This window comes from Macrosteles quadrilineatus, unplaced genomic scaffold (assembly GCF_028750875.1).
Source record: "Macrosteles quadrilineatus isolate MER2022 unplaced genomic scaffold, UCM_ALF_1.0 Scaffold_3__2_contigs__length_128488019, whole genome shotgun sequence".
NCBI lineage: Eukaryota > Metazoa > Arthropoda > Insecta > Hemiptera > Cicadellidae > Macrosteles > Macrosteles quadrilineatus.
Genome location: NW_026542596.1, coordinates 78859020 through 78882718, shown reverse-complemented (window position 1 = coordinate 78882718; position 23699 = coordinate 78859020). Strand labels below are relative to the sequence as shown.

The following is a 23699-nucleotide window of genomic DNA, read 5'->3' as shown; positions in this document are numbered from 1 at the left end:
ATATGTCTTCAGCCATGTCGTCTTTAAGGGTTTTTCAAAGTTGTAAGGGGTTTGACAGCCCACAGGTGCTCGCCAGGATCACGTTGATGTGGCTCACGTTGACTCACGTTGATACATTGTGGAGAGCGAGTCAGAACAGCATCACGTATTGTGGATTCACAGCAGTCATCACGATCGAGCAAAGAATGGACTTCACACACTTCTCTATATGGATTGTATGTATGGCTTTCAACAGTTCAAAAGCAAGTCATCAAAGCAAGTAGGACCACATACACTTTGAAGTACGGTAGCATACGTAAACAGTAGCACTCGAAGTTAACGGCCGTGGTACTCGTCCTAGCGCTTCTGAATACTTTAAATCAGGCTGATTCTCCACTGGAAAGCCAATACCGCAACGCTGGAACTCTTTTCGTGAAGCGTTCCAGGTGTAGTAGTGGGGTACTTCATTGCAAAAAAGGGTCCTAGCAAATTCATCATTAGTACACAGCTCAAAAAATGCAGTAAATTTAGTATCTCTTGGGTTTTGTAAAACGTAATGTAGGCTGTTGTCGTTGAAGTAAACCCTCTGGAAGTTCTCAAAGTGAACACTCGGATAAGTAACAGTGGGATTTCATGAACTAGAAACCCAAAGATACACCATTCTGCCTCATTACAACTCAAGTAACGTCCTGATTGGTAAAGAGTTACCTCATCTCTGGTGCAGCTTCCCTCAACAGCTTGGTCGCTTCCCTTGTTTACATATTTGCATATGTATTTTATGCTCTTCACTGAACTGCAGTACTCCATGTTAATATGGGCGTTGAAAATTTTTGTCAAAACTGGGTTGTATGGTACAATCCAACAGTTGTCAATATCCACAGATCCTCATCCTGATACATTTATTTGAGAATAATGTCCACCGTAATTTGTTGATCACTTTCTGTACAAAGGGTACCCATTATAGCTATATCTCAGTCATAATCTATCTGGGATATATCTTTGTACACTTTCCATCACTATTTGACCAAGATCATTAGAGCATACTGTTTCATTGTTGGTATTTCAATTCTAGCACACATGTCTACAATAAACCGACTAAACCGTTATCTGTAGTGAATGATTGGGTTGAAGTGGTTTTGACAAACCATTATGACACATAAAACTGTATTGCAGTCGCTTTTTAGTTGTAGGATGCTTGGTTGTGGGATTACTCTGTTGAATGTTGAAATGGTAGCTTTCCTGATCACTCTAAAATATGGAAGGTATTGCAAAACATCATAGAAGCAATGAGTTTCAGATACTCTAACCAAAAGTGTCATCTCTTTGGCACAGCACAATATCTCGTGAGTGAAACTTATTGCCAAAAATGACCACTGCCACTTCATCAACAGTCGAAGCGTCGAATCATCACTCATGCTCCCCAGCTGGACAGCAGTCAGCACGCATAATGGCTTTAAAACCATCTGACGGCCACTGATCTAATGCGGTTTTAAAGGACGCAATTAAAACATTGTTGCCATAAAAAATGCGTTGAAGGCTTTGTACTATGTTTTAGGATGTTGTCACAGCACCTTATAGCCTCAGCTTGTCGACCACCAATGAAGAATATTTGTAGGAAGCCATGAGGCTCATCGGGTTGTGGGAGTAATAAGCCAATTCTATGTTATATTTGCCCATGCACAGTGAACGTTGTGGGATAGTCATGTTATACAACTTGGCCAAAAGTACCAAATGAGGTCATTTGGAAGCATGAGTTATATTTCCAAATTTAGTATAAAAACACCTGGATTCTGCTGTTTCTCCAACGACAAGGGTCTTTAGTGGCTCAATTGGCTCAGCAGGTAAAGTAAGCCTTACTTTTCCATTTGAACAACACATCCCTATTAGCTCCCATTTTACTGTATCACAATATCTACATGTTTGGCTCATTCTGCCTATACAAAAAAAAACTGTGATTGATATAATCAATGAACAGATCATATCGAAAAGCTATACCATTAAATGGGTTCCACATCATACTCATGAAGTCTTATCTCCGTCGTTGTCTTTCCTGTATAATAGCAGGGGTTTCCTCTTGTACTTGTGCAGCTCTTTGTAAAGCCATTCTGTTACTGTTGGCCACCACCCCAGCCTGATGCTGTTCATCAGACATTTAAGCGGCTCTTTGTGATGCAATTCAACTATTGGTACTCTTCAGGTGTTTCAGCAGTTCTATGTGACGCAGTTCTACTTGTGTTGGCTGGTACTAGAATGTTACGTTCATCAGATGTCTCTGAGGTTCTATGTGAGGTGTGCCTGCAGCTAAAAGCCTAACGTGGCGTTCATTGGGGGTTTCAGATTCTCTATGGGAGGCATGTCTGATCGAATCAGCTAAAAGCCCGGCCTGGTGTTCCTCTGCAGTCTCTGAAGCTCGAGTATGGCTCGTTGCCCTAGCTCTAACTGATTTTTATGACAAATTACTTTACCTAGAAGCCAAGGAGTTGCACAGGCCGGTTATTAAAAAGTTCATTAAACGCCGAATAGTCACCAAGGGTATCGACGATTTGTGGGCTGCAGATTTACTAATAATGAAGCAGTACGCTAGGGAGAACAAGTGGTACAAGTACATTTTAAATGTCATAGATACATTTAGCAAATTCGTTTGGTCCGAACCTTTAAAGAAAAAAGACGGGGCAGAGTTGACAACGGCTTTCGAGAAGATTATAAAAAGAGCAAACAGTGATGGTCATAAAGCACCGAAGCTTTTACATACCGACAAAGGTACAGAGTTTAAAAACAAACCGTTCAACAACATGTTGAGGAGGCACAATATCAAACTATACCATACAGAGAGTGAAGAGAAGTCCGCAATAATTGAAAGATATCATAGGACACTGAATGAGAAACTTAAAGTGAAATTCCATGTCCGACAATCCCACAAGTGGTACGATATACTACAAGAAGTCACAGATGAGTATAACCAACACGATTATCACCACACTATTAAAATGAGACCAGTTGAGGTCAACAAAGATAACGAGGCTGATCTATTAAAAATGTACATTGAGCGCGAACACAAAGTTCGTAAAAACAGCAAGTTCGACCTCGGTGATAGAGTTCGTATCACGACGAAAAAAGACGTGTTTGCGAATAAATATAAACAAAACTGGACTTCGGAGATATTTACAATAGCACGAATTCTAAACACTAGACCGGTTACTTATAGGATCGCCGATCAAAATGGCGAGGAAATTATAGGCGGATTCTATGAAAAAGAACTGCAGAAGACTGCTCTCTGAATTTCTGAGGGTGCCTCGAGTCTTAGTCCAGACATTCAAGTCCAAAGACTGAACCCGCTCTGGGGAATATCACCCTCACCCTGCGCTCGAACAGACCTTTACATAACTACTTGAACTCTTAAGTACTTCTATAAATACTAAATAGATAATTTATTTAATAATAACATCGACTATTATGGTGTTATACTCAATGATAATAATGACTCCACGTTAGATTATAAAGCAAAATAAAGTGGGTCCGATCTTCATATTTCTATGATAACATAACCAATGCTTATCCCTTGTTAGCAATTACAATTTTCAAACTAAATTTCTCGTAATCTTCATGAAGATTTTTTTCACTGCACATGCACCACTGCAGTATTTTTGCATCATTGTTTGTGTTACATTGCATTATGCATTACTGCTCGGATTATTATCATAACATAACCTCATTGAAATATGAGAATAATAAAATTAAGCGATATAAGTTTTTCATTATCATCAAGGACAGTCATTTAAGGACAAATTTATTATTAGATAACGTGTGTTAGTCCTAGGCTATTGAAGTTCTATTGATGTAATTCCCTTTGTTATCTTTGTCCTCAGATTTTATCTCGCAATAAAATGAAACAACCGTTTTTAGGTGTTTTGTCAAGTCTAAGTAAACAAAACAGTTTACTAGCTAGGTGTTCTGTTAGTACGTGGACTCCTTTGGCTACAGCCTTCAATTCAAGGCCTGGCAGAATATTAAACCTAAATCTAACCAAGGAAGGAACCGTAAGTTGTCATTTGTATTTTAAAATTTGTAATAGGCCTAACTTAGGCTGCGCTTTAGTATCTATCCTACGTACTCATTCAAATGAAAAATATCGATATAGGCTATAGGTTATTCGATCGATAATTTAATTTGGTTAGTTAGGTTAGGTGTCTATCTAATCAAACTTGATAATATCGAATGAAATAATCGATAGGCATATATCAATCGATATATTCATTCGAATGAGTGTAGGACAGATACTAAAATGCAGCCCAAACTTAACGTAGGCTGGCTAAAATGTTTAACTAGGCCTATTCTTGATCATTGGGTTGGTGAAAACTACACCAACTTCCCTATCACAATGAGCAGAGTAAGAAATAATAGAAGGTGTTTTAAGTTGTAAATGAAAGGGGGTAACTTACCGTATATCGCTTATAAGTTAATATAAGTTATCCGTTAATAGGCTAATCTTTTACAGGGACTTTTTGGCATACCAGAGCTTCACAGTCATGAAGGATTTTACTTGCTCAAGGAAAGAGCAATTGCAAAGGCCGATGAACTTGTTGAGGAAACTTGCAACCCTAATAGGTAACTTTTCCTCATAAATTTTCTCAGACAAATTAATTGTAATTTGCTTGTTTAGGTAGAGGGTAAAAAAAGAATCAAATAAAAAAAATCAAATGAATTTGACTGTTGAAAGACTTTCCTACTTTTAAGTTATTATTATTCTATTTATACTACATTACTGGGGGAGCAAGTTGGTCAAGTGGTTAGAGCGTGGGACCTAGATTCCCCCAATAAAATTTATGGCGGGTCTGAGGTCCCGGGTTCAAATTCCGCCAAATCACCGATTGATTTTATCTAGAAGTGATATTGCCACAACCCCTGGGTCTAGCCTTAAGTAATGTGAAATACCCCCGCCGCAGCAAACCTGCAGGCTTAGCCAATTTCCCTTTGCCTGATTGGATTTACACTAAAATGTAACTTTAAAAATATCACATTCATTCCTTATTTAAATAGCCTAATTAAATATAACGAGTAGGCCTACTTAGGTTTGCTGCAACAGGGAGGGTAAACATTTTATTTTTTTTGTAAAATGAAAATGTTAATAGTCAGTAAGAAATAAATGTATTTTCCAAAATTCATCAAAATATGTTCATAAACAAGCAAACTAAAACAGTTTACTTATTCTCCATAAAAATAACATGAGAATTTTTAATTTACAGTTTTTTGGAATTTTCTTCGTAACCATTAGGTGCATAATAACGCTTCAATATATTAAATTATTTGTTCTTTTAAGCTCTACAAAATTGTATGGAAATAAAATGCTAAATTTTAAGTTTTTAGGGTCAAAAATGGGACTAGGGACCTCAAAACAAAAAAGTAAATCGGTCCTGGGTCCAGGTCTTACCATGAGTACTACGGTACCTAATAGCTTATTCCCTATATGGGAAATTCACTAAAACAATCCCGGGCTCGTGCCTAGCGTCATAGCAAAAAGAAGAAGAAAAAAAAAACTTATGCTATTAGTTATTTAATCAAATCTGCAGTTATACCGTGATAGAATTATGTCCCCTAATTAATCACTGTTACATCTGTATCTATTTTGAGCCTTAATCAGGTGAAGGTTAGCAAGCAAGAAGTGGTACTTAACCTACCAAAGATCTTTGATAAGCCTGTAAAAATAGAAACCACATTTTGAACAGTTTTTATCGAACAAGTAGGCCATACAAAACAATCTCACATTTGTCTCTCAAGTAGGCTACAACCAATTACATAATACTTTGATGTCTTTGATGCTTTAAGTCTTTAACCCTTTCCACTCGGATTAGTTGACCCCTTTTTGTCCCATGCGCTTGCATTTATCGTCATGCAAAAGAACATGTTTTGGGGTTTTGTGTGTACTACATACTAACTAAAATAATTTATTTGTTGTACTTGAGGGCTTGATTCTTGTTCAGCTTAAAATCGTAGGCACAAGTAAAACACAAAATCAAAAACATATAGCCATAAAATATTTTTTGTATTGTCATAATAAAAAAAATTAACTGTGGTAGGCTATACAAAATATTTTTTTGGGGGGTTTTGTAAAAAACTTTACCGGTGGGCTCTAACACATTTTTAGGATTTGTAAAACACTTTATCAACATTAATTATCTAGTTGCCAATTCAAATCAGACATTACAAGAAGGGATTGATAGGTATATTAAAAAAAAATAAAAATGCATTTTCAAACTTAGATTTTTATGGAGATTTTTGTCGTCATTGTTACTATTGTCATTTCATTATTCTTTACTCCACAGCTGACTAAAACATTTTTAAATATTTTTTGTGCTACCAAAGACATGTAAAATGAATGAGGAAACATTGAGTTATGTATTCAACACAAGTTCAAAACATGCAAACGCTATTTGTATAAAAGGGATTTATTAATAAAAAGGCGATGCTGAAAATGTCGTGGCGGCTGCGACATAAGAGTGGAACGGTTAGACGTGAATGTCGCGGTAGCGGCGATATAATCGCGGAAAGGGTTAGTATTTAATGTTACATACAAAGAAATGTTTGAGTTTCTCTTCTAGCTATAAAATCATTTATAAAGTAGTTGATGATTGTTGGTAGCGGCAGAAGGCCTTTACAAAAGTAGGCCTATTGAAGTATTAATTAAAAACCTGCTTTATTTTTAGTCACCGTACCCTGTATATTTTGTAGGGCAAACCTTGTTAGGGCTCAACCAAACATGTTTATTGCTATTTGCACATTTTACATTGATATCATAGTTTGCTTTGTGATTAACAAATGTGATACTGAACACCATAGTCCAGGACACTTAAAACTAAGACCTACTTTGTTGGATTAGAACCCGTAAGATGGTTAGCATCTTTGACGAGCTGTCAGACTCTTTGTGTCGGGTGGCGGACTTGGCTGAGTTCATTCGCATTGCTCACCCTCGCGGAACCTTCGCACAAGCAGCAGAAGACGCTTGCATCACCATCAGTGGAGTTGTCGAGAAGTGAGTAGGCCTAGGCTACACAATATGACAACGGTACACAAATGTATGATACTGTAATTACCGAGAATTATGTTGTTCATCATAGTTCAATACCAAAGTCAAAAAATCTGGAGCTATAGATACACAGTAGCTGGTGTTGTGAGACAGAGAAAATCATCCAGTCCGTTTATTAGCTTGGTTTATTAGATTTAGAACCGAGCAAATGAACTTCTTTTCACTTATACCTTTGACAATTAGTCAATGCTTATCCTAGCCTACTTTAAACTTCAGGTCACTATTGATCGTATATAATAGCCAGGAAGTTATCTCATGTCAGCAATCAGGATGAAACAGATTCTATATCCTCCCCCCAAAAAAATTTGCTCCGTGCTTAAATGACTAAAATTACTACAGAGAAGCATAGCCTAGGTCTGAATAATTTCTTGTCATTAAATGGTTTAAAAATTCTTATGTTCTTAGTATGTTGCTTTGATTGTCGACATTTTAAGGTTCCTTTATTAAAAGTTAAAATATTTTTAGTAATTGCCATTAGACTGACCCCCTATTCTTCCAGAAAATATATTATAGAATATATAGTAGGTCTGCCAATCAAGAGTAATTTAAACTAGAGGCCTCATTACTCCAATTTAATATGGTACACTATTGAAAGTGGAGTATTCATGAGCCATATTACTAGTTCTGCAACATATATCAGTTCCAAAATGCAGCACTCAGTTTACAGCCAGATACAATTTATAAGCCTAAATATAAAAAAAGTATAAATTTGTTAAAGTTTTGTCCTGGGTTTTTACTAAAATTTTTCTTATAATTCTGTTTATCAGGTTGAACACCAACAAACCACTGTACCAAGCACTGCGGGCGGTTGTGGAAGGAGGTGACAAGATCCCTACCACGGCCATAGACGAGCATGTCGCCCGGCTGTTCATGTTTGATTTTGAGTTGTGTGGGATCCACTTGCCTGAAGATCAGCGCAGGGAGGTTGTGCAACTCAATGATTACATTCTACAGCTGGGGCAGAGGTTCATGGCCGGTGCTGTAACACCTCGCGCTGTGCCTGCCGAGGTCGTGCCCAAAGACATCCGTAACTTGTAAGTTTTCAAAGTGTTTTATTTGTCAGGAAATAATTTTATTCTTAAAAAACTGTGTTATTAGCCTAGAGAGTTATTTAAGGTATCAGGTTTTATTTGACGTGTTTTAAATTCATGATGGAGGGAGACAAAGTTCTGGAAATAAACAGATTTTTGTATTTTGATTAGGGATGGACGGGATTGAATTTTTAGTTTGGGACGGGACGGGATTTTTATTTCCTTCCCAATTTTTGGGATGGGACGGAAGGGATTTTTTCCTATGCATAAAATTGAAGAGCTATAATAAATGGCTAAAAATGAAGTCTTGAGTATTGCATAGTTACCAAAAAAGAAAATCAATTTTTACCGTTTGTGGCACTGATCTGTAAAAACAAAAAAATACCCCCGCCGCAGCAAACCTGCAGACTAAGCGAATTTCCATTTGCCTGATTGGATTTACATTAAAATGTCTCCTTAAAAATATCACATTTATCCCTATTTAAATAGAATCAGTTTAAAACATACTTAGGTTTGCTGCAACAGGGAGGGTAAAAGTGTTTTTTATGTAAAATGTTAATTGTTAGTAAGAAATAAAAACATGTTCCAAATTTGGGCAAAATATGTTAATAAACAAGCAAACTACAACAGTTTACTTATTCTCGATAAGAATAACATGGGAATTTTAAATTTGCAATTTTTTGGAATTTTCTCCGTAACCATTAGGCGCATTATAACGCTTCAATATACTAAATTATTTGTTTTTTTAAGCTCTACAAAATAGTTTAGAAAGAAATTGCAAAATTTGATGTTTTTTTTGTCAAAAATGGGAAAAACCCATTTTTACCCCATAAAACCCCCCATAAACCCCCGTTCCCATGGTCCGATCATGCTGGTTCGCGAACTCGTTCGAATAAACGTAGGTTTACACGTTTGTACCAAATTTAATCAAAATCGGATCATTTTTTCGCGAGTTATGACGCTAACGGACACATATATATATAAATATATATATATATATAAATATATATATATATAAATATATATATATATAAATATATATATAGGCTATATATAAATATATATATATATATATATATGAATTTGAACGGATGGTGTTTTTGGCCTCTAGGGACCTAAAAACGAAAAAAAAAATCGGTCCCGGGTCCAGGTCTTACCATGAGTACTACGGTAATAGCTTATTCCCTATATGGGAAATTCGCTAAAATGGGTAACAATTTACAGGTACCTATAGAAACTTGTGACTCACAGTCACGTTGCGATTGTCAAAATGACTCGCGGTCACGGGGTGATCGTCGGTATGACTCCGCGGTCATGGCGCGATCGTCGGTATGACTCTCGATCACGGCATGATCGTCAGTATGAATCTGCGGTCACAGCACGAACGTCGGTATGACTCATTGGTCACGGAGCGATAGTCGGTATGACTCCGCGGTCACGGCGCAATCGTCAGTATGACTCTGCGGTCACGGCGCGAATGTTGGTATCAATCAATCAATCAATAAAATCTTTATTTAATATTAGTACTCTGTACATAGAATGGGGTCAATATTAATGAATACTAAGATACATTATAACTAAGATTGGTTAATACTAAGGCTGTCAAAACAAAAGATATAGTTATATGCATGAAAAGAAAAACAGAACTAAAAACTTTCTTTACACATCATTTTTACATGGGAATTCGGAGAAAGAATATAATGTTAAATCAATAAGATATTTTTTTAGTTGATTTTTGAATTTATTAATATTTTTCTCAGATTTAATGGCTTTTGGTAACATATTATAAAATTTTGACCCCATATACATTGGCTTTTTTTCATCAAGTTTATGTTTGTCAATGCCAATTCTATTCCTGAATCTTGTATTATAATTATGAGTGTCTCCAACAAAATGAAGTTGGTCCTGACGGTTTTTCACAGAAATTATAGTTTCATAAATGTACATTGCATATACAGTCATGATACCAATTTTAGAAAAAAAGAGTTTTACTGATTCATTATAATTTAATTTTAATATAATCTGAATTGATTGTTCCTGAATTTTTAGTATTTTGTTCAAATTTTGAATGGAAGTTGCCCCATATAATGAAAGATCAAAGGCGATATTTGAATGAATATAGGCGAAATACACTATTTTCAGAGTCTCTGTTGAACAAATTTTTGAGAGCCTCCTTAGTGCATATACCCCAGAGTTTAATTTAGAAACTAGATTATTGACATGGCTGTTCCAAGACAAGTTGCTGTCTATAGTTAATCCTAAAAATTTAGATTCATACACCTTCTCTAATTCAGTTTAATTTAGAATGATGGTAGGTGACAGCATATTTTTAATATTTTGATAAGTTTTGAATTCAATGAAATTTGTTTTGGCAGAGTTTAGTACTAAACTATTATTTTGGAAAAACTGATTTAAAAGAGCCAGGTTTGAAAATGATGACAACTCAACCTCCTCAATAGAGTGCCCATTTATTTGAAGATTAGCGTCATCAGCATAAAGACATAAGCTATAATTATTATGTAATTTTGGCATGTCTTTTATGTAGCATGTGAATAACAAAGGTCCTAATATGGACCCTTGAGGAACACCTCTTATTACCTGTTTAAGAGTGGATTTGTATTTGAGCAATCTATTGTTATTTAAATTTAAAATTTCTACAAACTGTTGTCGGTTACATAAATATGTACTAAGCCAATTATATTCTTTCCCTTCAATCCCAAACAATTTCAATTTATGTAATAAAGTCCCATGATTAATGCTATCAAAGGTGATTAATGCTTTAATCAAGTCCATAAATATGCCTACAACTTTCTTGCCTTTATCAACTGAGTCGATCACAGATTCAATAAACTCTGTTGCTGCAGTTACCACTGACCTTCCTTTACGATAACCATGCTGGCAACAATCAAACAACTTGTTAGTTTCAAGGTACTCAATCAGCTGGTTCGCAACAACTCTTTCAAAAATTCACTGGTCACTGCGCGATCGTCGAAATGACTTCGCTTCCTGCGTTGGCGGAACTATTGTGTTTGTGAACATCTCTCGCGATAGCGATGTCATCGTCACTCGCGAAGCAGCAAAATCGCCGACGATCGGACCAAATCACGTCCCGAAAAATTCCCGAATAAAATGTAATCCCGTCCCGATAATCGGGAATATTTTTCTCCCGAAAATTCCCCGAAAGTTCGGGACCTGTCCATCCCTAATTTTGATATTGTGTTTGTAATGATGCAAATATTGGTTAGGTTGTGAGTGAGAATCCATTCAGGCCAATGGAAATTTGCAGGTTTGCAGTGACGTGGGTATTTGGATAACTAGGTTTCTATGTTCTGGCCAATCCAATTGGTTACAAGGATTAGAGTGTTATTGATAGTTACTCGACACACTTGGTTTTATTGTGTTTACAGATTCATGATGGAGGGGGACAAGGTGATAGTGAACGGTTTGTATGCAGACTCACCAGATGAGAGAGCGAGAGAGGCAGCTTACAAGATCTACTTGTACCCTGACGCTCAGCAGGACTATCGACTCTCCGAGATGCTGCAATCTCGCTACAACTTGGCCTCTGTGTGCGGCTTTCCTACCTTTGCTCACAGGTAATAAACAAAACTCATAAATTATCTTACTATTTCTCTCAGTAATGAATTATAAAATGTGTACAATGCTGTAGACAATTAACATTTAAAAAATTAATACTTTCCAAAGCAATCCAATTTTGGCTATGACCTGAAAGTGAACATTTTAAAATCTGCCTGTAGTAAAAAGTCTGGCTTGCAGATCCCTTGCTATTGCCTTTACTGGCCTCCAACGACTTACTGTAAATCATAAATTGTTGTTTAAGGAAAAAATATACTGATTTATTTTGACTCTTCTAAAGCAAAATAAAAGTTGTAAATTTATTGTTAGCATAAACTAAGTGTATTATTACTTGCAGAGCCCTCAAGTCCAGTATTGTGGAAGAGCCGGAGGTGGTATCCGAGTTCCTAGACACATTGACAGAACAGTTGCGGCCAAGAGCTCAAGAAGACTTTGACAACATGACCAAGATGAAGCTAGAGAACTATGCTCAGTCGAGGGTATGATCGTTTTGTTCATAAAGATGAGAAAGTACAAATGCTTGCTTGGAAAAGAAATAGGCCTACTTACACTGTCCAACACAAACACTGCTCTAACAAAAAAAAGAAGACTTTTCAGTAAGCTACAGTGGAAGTCTCTGTTAGTTGTCTCTTGCAAAACGATTTGGCTATTCTTACTGTATATTTTTTCTGTACCACAATTTTTAAATACAATGCTGTATCATATACAGTGGTGAGTCGGTGGCTCAGTTGGTAGCGTCACGGACTTCGGGCCCAAGGCAGCGATGTCGTGGGTTCGGATCCTGGTCACTGCCACTAAAATTTATCAGTGCAGTTCACCTTCGTACTGTACCGGCTCACTCCTTGCTTTGCTGGATACGTTCCACACACAGATCTGTAGTCTATGTGGACGGGAAAATGCAAGGTTAAAAGAGGGCGCCAGCCTCTTTAAAAAATAAATAAATAAAATCATGCTAGCCTATAGCTACTTCATGCATACAGTGTTATTTCTTAAAAAAAAAATAGTAGGCCTAATAGTTTTCCTAACTGTAGTCACCAAGGAATTTCTTTATCCGTATATTTGTTACCCATTACAGTCCTTGTGATGGTTAATAGAAGCATAGGTAAAACATACTCCCTTAGTTGATTTCTCATCCTTGTAGAATAGCTGAAGACAATTTTATTGTTAGTTCTGTCCGGTGCACTGTTGAGATGGTGTTTTGTTTACAAATTATTTCTTGTTATTTCAGTAATTTAAAACCTTGTTTAACCAAATAAAACAATCTTATAATAAACAATAACTCATCCCCTAGTTATATAACCAAACACTAAAGCACACTTCATGAAATTAACCCTAAAATAATAGAAACAAAATTTCATCGACACTAATGAATAGTGTCACCGGACATGATCTAGACACGAAAAACGAGCTTCAAAATTTACAGTGGGATGAAAAGTCTACTTGTGTTGGTTAGTCTATGTTAGAATTTTGACTGTGTTCCTAGTTCAATGAAACCCTTGCAGTTCACAAGTCAAAGACTATTATAACTTTAAACACTGCTTACTAAGGCTTATTACTTTCCTTAAAATTTACAATATTTTCTCATAACATAGACTTAGTTCATCCTAATGTATAAGTTGTCTTGATGAGTGTAAGTTGTAAAACTAAACTAACTCATCATTGTAGCCACTTGCGGCCTGGGACATTCTTAGTTCATCCTAATGTGTAAGTTGTCTTGATGAGTGTAAGCTGTAAAATTAAACTAACTCATCATTGTAGCCACTTGCGGCCTGGGACATTCCTTACCTAACCAACCAGGCCAAGCGAAAATGGCTGAAAGCCAACAGCAGCGAGTTCTCTCCGTACTTCTCCCTAGGAGGCTGCATGGAGGGTCTTAACTCTCTGTTCCAACAGCTGTACGGAATCAGTCTGCAGACAGAGGAGACACAACCTGGAGAACTTTGGGCCTCTGACGTCTACAAAGTGGCAGGTGAGGTGACAAACATTGGATGGCGATTGTGTACCTATTTAATGTTCACATCACATTATTAATGGGTCTAGAGTAGATTATAAGTCTGTGAGCGGCTTGACGTTATTGCCAAGGGTAACCTAAAACCCTTAAATGAATTTCTGTGTCAGTTCATCTAATCGTAAAACTTTATGCGATCAAGCATCAATGTTGCCTAAATAAAATAACTTTTATAATGTTTGTTTCTTAACCAATATTAACTTATGACATATCAACCATAGCCATCTCTAATACACAATGTGTATATGAGTAAGGATGTTCGAAGTGGCAACATCACAATCACCCGCCGCCTGGGTCCGGCACACACTCTAGGCTATAGGAGTATAACTGTTTTCGCTGCTCTGTATCAATTAATGAAAGTATATAAATGACATATAAGTGGATTTTAGGGTATGATAAAATAGACAATTAGAATCAAGGTAGTTAAGGATATTTATTTAGTGAAAAAATACAACAGCACAATACGTCTAAAACTAAAAATACAAATATAATGTTTTTATTTGGTTGTATTTATCGTATAGTAAGTACAATGAATGTGGAAATGTCTGGACTTTGCATATTTTCTTTGTCAATTTGATAATTTTAAATAAAACTCCCTTTGCAAATGCATTTTTAGAGATTAACATCTAACAATTTGTTCAAATATGATGATTTTCAATTTGAAATACAGTAGGAATATGAAGTTTTAGCCTGCCTGAGGATTGTGGAACCATAAGTCTAGCTGGCTACAACAAAATTTGAAGTTTTATTTTCTTTTTTGAAGGCATACTGACTGAATAATTTATTTTATTTGAATATTCGTTAAGCAAAACAATAAATTTACTATTAAAGATTGTATTTTACTAGTCGTAAGCAAGTCTTGTTTATATGTTTACCAATATCAAAATGAAGCTTTCCGTTGGAATATAAAGTAAAAATAAAAAAATAAATAAGACGTTTGCCATTTTGTAAACGATTTCCGAAGCTAGGCCTTACGGCTTTCCACAATATTCATTTAATTTTTTAACCAAATCAACATTCAGACGAGTCAGACTCTGATGCTTTCATTGTTAGATGGTGTAGTACATATTTTTGACTAGTACTTAAAACAAAAACAAACACCAGTTTATTTCATTGAAGCACTAATTATTTCAGTTGTGTTAAGCAGCGTTTATCGTTAAGATACGAAGGTAAATTAGGAAATAGTCTGTAGAGAGAGAGAGAGAGAGAGAGAGAAAGAGAGAGGGAGAAAAATTCTTTGTTTATTACAAATAGTTTTGCAGCAATAAATACAAAAATACCCCCGCCGCAGCAAACCTGCCGACTAAGCGAATTTCCATTTGTCTGAATTGATTTTCAGTTAAATATATTTTAATAACATTAGGTTTAACGAGTACCTAGGTTTGCTGCTACAAGGAAACTAATAAAGTGTGTTTTTGAGTAAAATATTGATAGCTTAGTACAAAATAAATAAATTTGCCAAGTTTGATCAAAATGTATCCATAAACAAGCAAACTACAACATTTGACAATATTCTCCATAAGAATAACATGGGAATTTTAAATTTACAATTTTTTAAATTTTCTCTGTTACTAATAATCGAATAATAATTTATTTTTGTAAAAAAATACAACCGACTTCAAACGCTCTAAAAAGAATGAAATAATTTCAATAAAGTAAACTTTTGTATTAGGCAAGCTCACGTATTTTAAGTCGGCGCGACTCTATGATGATTTTTGATACAAAATTGAAAGAGGGTGTCCATATTGCCGGTGACTATCTATAACTAAAGTTGTTAATCTGCGTGTCTTTTTCATAGTTATGCGTTAAGTGTTATTTTATTACCGTAATCAGAGATCGGCATTATAGTGGTATTAACGAGTATCTTTAAAAAGATTATAACGCATTTAAATGTTTCTAACTTGGAAAAGTAACGTTTTAATACTAAACTAGCTTCTTTCCCTATCAAACCTTTCCATATCAAACTAAATTATTTTCCTATTCATATAGAACATTTGTGTGTGTTATTTTCATAATGCATTTATTCTGAAGTAAACATAAAATACAAGAAAATATTTCCTTTAATATATAAATAAAACAGCTCAGTATGTTTTTTATCTATTTATGTTATCCAGCTAAAATTTATTGATTTTCAAAATACACACACAATATTTGATTTCAATCATATTTGCAGTTTGAGCCGCGCCGACTTGAAATACGTGAGCTTGCCTAATACAAAAGTTTACTTTATTGAAATTATTTCATTCTTTTTAGAGCGTTTGAAGTCGGTTGTATTTTTTTACAAAAATAAATTATTTCATGATTTTTAGTGACTGTATAATTTTTTATATATTAATTACTTGAGGATTTTTGATAAGCAAAACTGTTTGACACAATCAAAAGTTCCACAGAACAATCATTATTTTAAAACTGCTTGAGTCACCTGTTCAGGTAACATAATCAATGGGTATGAAAATAAACATCTTTAGATATTCCTTAAGAAAGAAAGAGTTTTCCATTACAGTAGGCCTAGTGAAAAACTAATTGTCTTTTCTAGATACATTGAAATGTCAGACATCATCGTTTCCTGCAATTGGTGTACTTCTACATTATAAAAAGAAATACAGTAACGTCTCAAGCCTTTTGGAACAATATGAAAGTTATTCCTCAGCTACCAGCACTAAAAAATCTCTCAAAAGTGGAAAATTGGTCGTTAACACCATAGTACCTTTCGTATAGTACCTTTGGAAAATATTATATGAAAGATTGGTTCAGCTAAAAGTGGTGTAAGTCATGTAGGGGGTTTTGTTTGCTCAAGATATAGCCTAGTCGAAATTGCAAATCATCTTCCTCTAGGACTTTCCGAAGCAGGCATTATAGTATTGATATGTTATAGTAACTGGGTAGAGAATATTAATAAACATTCCACATCTGCAAATGAAATATGTATATGAAAGATTGGTTCAGCTAAAAGTGGTGCAAGCCATGTAGGTGGTTTTGTTTGATCAAGATATAGCCTAGTCGAAATTGCAAATCATCTTCCTCTAGGACTTTCCGAAGCAGGCATAATAGTATTGATATGATATAGTAACTGGGTAGAGAACATCAATAAACGTTCCACATCTGCAAATGCATGTTTAGTAATTAAAATATCTAACACTTTTAAGACAATTGACGATTATGCACTGCCACACTTCTTAGGTCGTGTAAGGAATAATTGCATTTGATTTATATTTAGACCTGTTTTACGAATGTTTTTTACACCTTTATTTGTCAATATCATACAGCTATTCACTGAAACATATATGTTTTTGTAAGTCAGAATATTCAATACTAAAAACAGAATTACTGTATACACAAATCAGGTCAAACGTTAAAATACATTTTTTTATAGTAACCAAAACAAAATGCATTTTTCTCAATGTAATTCATTTAGGCTCCATGGCAAGAAATAGTTTTTTGATCAATATGAAGCAACTGTTTCATGAAGAATTGTCTGTAGCTTCATTTAAATGGTTTCAACTAACAGCTGTAGGAATCTAATCATTATTTATTGCCTTCTCTTCACAAATGTAAACAATCTGCACAAATGTAAACAAAATAAATGTTGAATATTTAAGGTTTTCAGAATTTTTCACTGAAACAAATATTATACTTAAACATAATATATAAGGTACCAAATAGAAACTCTCCTGGTTATTTTGGTGGTGGAACCACACTGATCGGTAAAAGAATCACAGAGAAATTGGTGAACATACATAGAAAAAAAAAACATCACCACAGACAAATTGAGAACCTCCTCCTTTTGTTGGTAGTGGGGAAGTCGGTTAAAAATACTTTTATATACTAAATTATTTGTTTTTTTAAGCTCTTTAAAAAGGTCTAAAGAGAAATCGGGAAATTTTGTGTTTTGAGGGTCAAAAGTGAGAAAAACCAATTTTTACCCCATAAAACCCCCCGTAAAGCCCCGTTCCCATGGTCCGATCGTGCTGGTTTGCGAACTCATTCAAATTTATCCCGCTTTACACCTTTAAACCAAATTTCATCAAAATCTGACAAAAATTACTCAAGTTATCGCGTTCACGGACGTATATATATATATAAGTCTATATATATATACATATATAAAAATTTGAACGAATGGTGTTTTTGGCCTCTGGGGACATCAAAATGAAAAAGTAAATTGGTCCCGGGTCTAGTTCTTACCGTGCCACCTACGGTAATAGCTACTTCCCTATAGGGAAATTCGCTAAAAATAAAAATATCACATGGGTCACAATACTCACAATGACCTGGGTGTGATTGAGTCTACATGTAGAAATAGTGTAGGTATGGTATTCTCACCTTAAACTCGCTTCTCGCGTAAATATTATTTTTATTTATTCATTTATTCCATCATTTATTCCATGATAAATAAGAATTACAAAAACAGTATTCTTAATAATAATGGAACTTCCCCACATAGGCTAGGCGAAGCCCGTGCGTGGGGAACGAGTTATTATCAGACCATCCATATTATACAATCTAACATCGTTTTAATAATAATTGTTACTCTAAATTCTAATTACACATTTACCAAAAAGGAAAAAAACAATTTTACCAGGAAGCCACAGCAGATAACGAAAGTATTATAGAAATATCTGAAAAGTGTAAACTGTAAAGATCTATCTATTTAAAATCTTTGCTTAAAATCTATTTACACCAATCATTGTTGTATTCTTTTATTTTTATACAAAAATTAGGTCGTCTTCTTGAAAATGTTTTACGCAAACACGAGAATTGTTTGAAGTGTCCTATCTGACCGAGGAATAGCATGAAGCCATTGTTGCTTACGCGGTGGATCATTTGGAATCTTAAAACACTGTATGTATTCTTCATTTTTTTAAAATTGAGCTTTCGTAATTACACTTGCACTCAGGCACAACACATCTATCTGGCATGTTGTAGTAACAATTTCAATGTCATTACTAATTATTTAAGGTAGTAGAAGCACGAATAAGTAAGACCAAGACTCAGATGCGACAATGCCAGTTCTCGCTCGACGCAGCCTTGTGTAGGACTACTAGAGAAGGCTATGTATCAACTCATATGTCATAACAACAGATACATTGCATACAAAGATCGCCTTGAAAAAAGGGTAGAGGCTTGAACTCGGCTCATTCAAGACTTTCATGTGACTCTCTTAAGTAACATTTTGAATGATGTTTAATTAAAAAACAATGCAAGTCAAAAACTTCTAGTCAGTAATGGTGTACAACCTTTGATTAAAAGTATATTAACAGTCTAATGATAGCTAAGGAATAATCCATTCTGGATTCCTTCACCGTTAAGTGGTTGGACAAAATGTACCTTTTATAGTCTAGGTAGAAATATAGAGGTATAAAAAGAGTGTTTAGTATGACATGGTTAAAAGTTGGTAGCCTAAGTGCTTATTTTTCTCTGTGTTTGTTATAGTGTCACATGAAAGTGAGGGGCTATTGGGCTACATATACTGTGATTTCTACGAGAGAGCTAACAAGCCCAATCAGGACTGTCACTTCACCATCCAGGGAGGAAAGAAACTGAGTGACGGATCATATCAGGTACCTAACTTGAAAGAATTAAATGTTTGTCTATGTGTACTATTCAGTGATACATACTGTTTTCTGAATGGTATCCAAACAAAGTCTACTGAAACAAACGTAGCCTGACTAAACACTAAACAGACTACAATAGTAACACTGGCTGAAATGGGCGGGGTATAACATATGATTTGACTATGATGCATTCATCTTCATGCTGTATAATTTACTTCCATCCATACCTCGTAAATTGCCTATTTAGAGTGCTCCATTTGTATAAATTGAGGTTTTTGTACTATTTTGTATTGGAAGTGTTGAAAAAATTTGAAAATTAAACATAGGTAAATATTTTTTTTTGTAAAAAAGAAAACAAACAAAACCGTTCAAAAATAGCCCAATTTACAAGTGTTGGTCTTGGATATAAAAATCCTTAGGCTTGAGATCTAGGAATGCTGTTCCACTACATTCTGCCTCAGCTCAAACTTCACTTATCTCCAAAAAAAAACTGCTTGTCAAAATAATACAATCTCAGTTTAGGTTGGTTAGGTTGGTTAAACCCATAAAAGGAATGTGCTGACTGCCAAGGAATTGTAAACACTTAATATTTCTGTTATTCTTGTTCACAACACAGAGAAGTAAGATATAGAGGATACAAGCTTATGGGTCAACCGTGCACTGGTATGTCGGGGCAGAAATGTACTTGTAATGAGGTAGGAAGAGACTGAACAGCCAACACTGTGGGGAAATTCCTATCACACAGGACTCAGGGTCATCCTCCACTGTGAGCGTTGCAGTACGTGATGGCAAGGGGAGCAGTACGAAGTGCCCTAGACACCAGCGGCTAGTACTAGACACCACTTAAGTGTACCATTAAATGTTTCCTCTGGATCTTACTTCTCTGTGATCACAAGAAGGTTTTACCTTTATTGACTTTTTAATTTGTATTTTGATTGAATACCAAAACTAATTATTGCCCTAAGCCACTAGTGACGAGTGTAAGTGATGAAGTATTGTCTGTCGCAGCACCCCATCGTAGTCCTAATGTTGAACCTGCCGACGCCCCGTTGGTCCGGACCCAGCCTGTTGACGCCTGCTATGGTGGACAATCTATTCCATGAGATGGGCCACGCCATGCACTCCATGCTGGCGCGCACTGAGTACCAACACGTTACTGGCACCAGGTGCTCCACAGACTTTGCGGAGGTTCCGTCCATCCTCATGGAGTACTTCGCCTCTGATCCTCGTGTAGGTGTTATTGATTTTGTCAGTCAATACTTTAAAGTATTAAACAAATAATACTTTATTAACAGATACCCTACCAGATGACTTACTCCAGAGTATCTCAGGTCATTTGAGAGCTTGTAGCAAGTAGGCTATGTTAAGCTAACATAAACAGTTTGAATTTAGATCAACATAAAAAGCATTACAAATCAACTTTAGTAGGGTCTCAACTATCTGTTATTGAATAAGTTAGGTCTCCAAAGATTGAAAATTCTTAATTCTTATTCCTTTTTCTTATCTTTTGAGGTTCCAGTAGGTATTCAAATGATCTTATCAATGTGTATTAATAAATCCAAATATTTTTTAGTTAAGTTTAGTTTGGGCAAAGGGTTTGTTTATCAGGCTACTGTATCATCCTTAGAAAGCTAAGAGTCAAGCTAAAAACAAATATGATATAGAATTTATGTGTGTTTTTCTGTTTTCTATTGAAAACTCATTTAATTGTTAAATTTGTATCTCCAGGAGGTAAACTGAATGTGAACAATGATGGTACTTTACTTGCTAACTTTAGACGTTCATACTATTCTGACAAACATTTTTATGTTTTCAAAATTTTTCTCAGCAAGAGTTGATTACCACACACAGGGAAAAATTTAACAAATCTTATGATGTTTGATTTGAAAAACCGTGATATACAATTCAAACACTATTTAAACCAGCAATATAAAGAATTGAACTAAAGTATAAATAAAATAAAACAGTTGTCTACACATAGTCTTTGATTTCTAGTAATTTAGGTTCTGAAACTAAAACCATAGACAATAGAATCAAATATGAATGACAACAGTGCTGCGGTTAGCATATAATCTGGCGTCCACCGCTAGGAGTGCCGAGTAGTTTCGGCGCACACCGCTGCAGCATCAAGCGCTAGCAAGCGTTGCGATGACAAGTTGGTAGTTGGAGCCAGGGTTGCCAACTTCTAGAGAATTCCCTGGAATCTGGGGAGTAGAAGTTTGTTCCTTTATTTTTCCGTGTGGGATTTTTTATTAAAATTGGGATTTCAGAATTGTTTACTTTTTACTTTACCCATATTGAATAGTGGGTCTTATACGTAAGTAGCATTTTGTTTGCAAAGGTGGTAGTGCTTGTAGCAGACGGTGAGTAGACGACGGCAGCGAATTGACAAACATTGAGCACACCCTAGGGGCACATTGTGGAACCTTCCTTTGTCAGTCTATATTTAATTCTTTTGTCCATGCTAAAACCCTACTGGAAGGTGCAATACCATTGACCTACTCTTCATCGTCCACCCATTCCAACCAGGATAGTAACTTGAAATGGAAATTATACATACAAAAAATGTATGTAAAGACAGAATATGGAGGAAGTTGTATCACTTCATTACGGCTCAAACTAAACACTTTACACCCATATTGGTGTTTTTTAAAGGCCTATTCATCTGTAATTACAGTACAACCACCAGATTTTCTGTTTTAGGTGCTGAAGAGTTTTGCTCGACACTACATGACCAAAGAACCAATGCCAGATGAAATGCTTCAGAGACTTTGTGCGTCCAAACGATTGTTCGCTGCTTCGGAAATGCAGGTATAAATAAAATTATACTTCTTTGAGTGAACTATTTTCAAATTTCATTCGATATATTTTTTTGTCTACGACAGTCGAAGAAATTTGATAGTTTTTGCTTAAATTTTTAGTCGGCTCACATGATAGCTATAGTAAGTAGTAGTAATACATTGTAACTGAGCAGCCAAAATATCAAAACTAAAATTTAATCCATCCCAGTTTTGCTTGCTTTGATTCTCAAACGAATTATAGAATTCTGACAACTATGTAATATATTAATGATATATTTGTTATCGCTATTTTACAGGTACAGGTGTTCTACTCAGCACTGGACCAGAGGTACCATGGACCACACCCTCTGAAGGGCAATACTACAGAGATACTTGCTGAAGTGCAGGCACAGTACTTTGGCATTCCTTACGTTCCTACCACTGTAAGTCGTCAAGCTGCATTACTGATGCTAGCAAATTAATAGTGGATTGTGGACACAGAAAACATGAAAAGACAACATTTTGTGCTTAAGACTAGTTAACCATACCTACTTTTGTTTCCCCAAAATAACAAATTTGAAATTTACAGTAAAACCTCTCTAACTTGACAATTTTTGGACCCAGAGGTTGACGAGTTAGAACGTTGACATTTTAAATTGGTTTTGTTTTAATAAATAATTACTTACATATAGCAGACTAATTTTTACAATAAATTTATTACTTATGTGAGTATTTTACCATATTGAGTATTCAAATATTATGATTTTCTGTGGCACTGGAATCATATACTAACTGGATGAATGTTTCCTTCCTTCCTGTGATGTTTGAGATCAGTCAAACAATTACTTGTGCTTTCAATCTGGTTAATGTTAGCAGCAAAACAGGCTATTGCAAGAAATCCGTTACAATAAAATGATTAATTTATATTGGGTGGTAATCTGAGTGTTGTATTACTTGGAATCAATTCCATGGACATACCTAACACTTGTGCAAACATGTGTTTACGCTATGATCATACTTAAAGAACAGATTCCTTTATTACAGGCATGGCAGTTGAGGTTTTCCCACCTAGTTGGCTACGGAGCCAAGTATTACGCTTATCTTCTCAGTCGCGCTGTGGCCTCATGGATCTGGCAGTCTAGTTTCAAAGAAGACCCTTTGAGCCGAGCGCAAGGTGAGCGCTATCGACACCTCTGCCTTGCGCACGGAGGTGGCAAACCTGCACACTCCTTGGTAGCAGACTTCTTACAACGTGAAGTCACTCCCTCCAACCTGGCAAATGCGCTCATACAAGACCTTGACTCGCAGAAACTATCGTTGTAAATTTAGTTGATTTTGTTATTGTATATAAATTGTAAATTGTTATTTACTAGATTTGTTGTTATTGCCCTTTGGCTTTTATGCTTTAAATTTATGTAAAACAATCAAACAATAAATAATTTTTGTCTTTCTGGCATTTGGAGCATGAACGCAAAGTATGAAGCTGGTTTTGAAGTTTATTAACCAAACTGTTTATTGACTCAAACAAACATTTGATCATAAACCTGTCATTTAAAAAATTGTTTCGTTAACCAAACAAATTAGGGATAGGTTTTCTCTTATAGCCCAAACTGATAATATTCTTCAATTTACAATCCAAACCAAGCCATTTCACTTAACACACCACAA

General features: G+C 35.4%; 1 protein-coding gene across 1 annotated transcript; it reads left to right on the top strand.

Annotated features, from left to right (window-relative positions):
* Window positions 1-3632: 3632 nt before the first annotated feature.
* LOC128990955 (mitochondrial intermediate peptidase-like) lies at window positions 3633-23400 on the top strand. The gene is made up of 12 exons (XM_054413631.1): window positions 3633-4016; window positions 4475-4584; window positions 6854-7006; window positions 7828-8094; window positions 11499-11687; window positions 12026-12167; window positions 13447-13657; window positions 19130-19257; window positions 20260-20481; window positions 21955-22062; window positions 22349-22474; window positions 23076-23400. The coding sequence occupies exons 1-12, from the start codon at window positions 3864-3866 to the stop codon at window positions 23352-23354; spliced, it is 2088 nt and encodes a 695-aa protein (XP_054269606.1). The 5' UTR covers window positions 3633-3863; the 3' UTR covers window positions 23355-23400.
* Window positions 23401-23699: the final 299 nt, after the last annotated feature.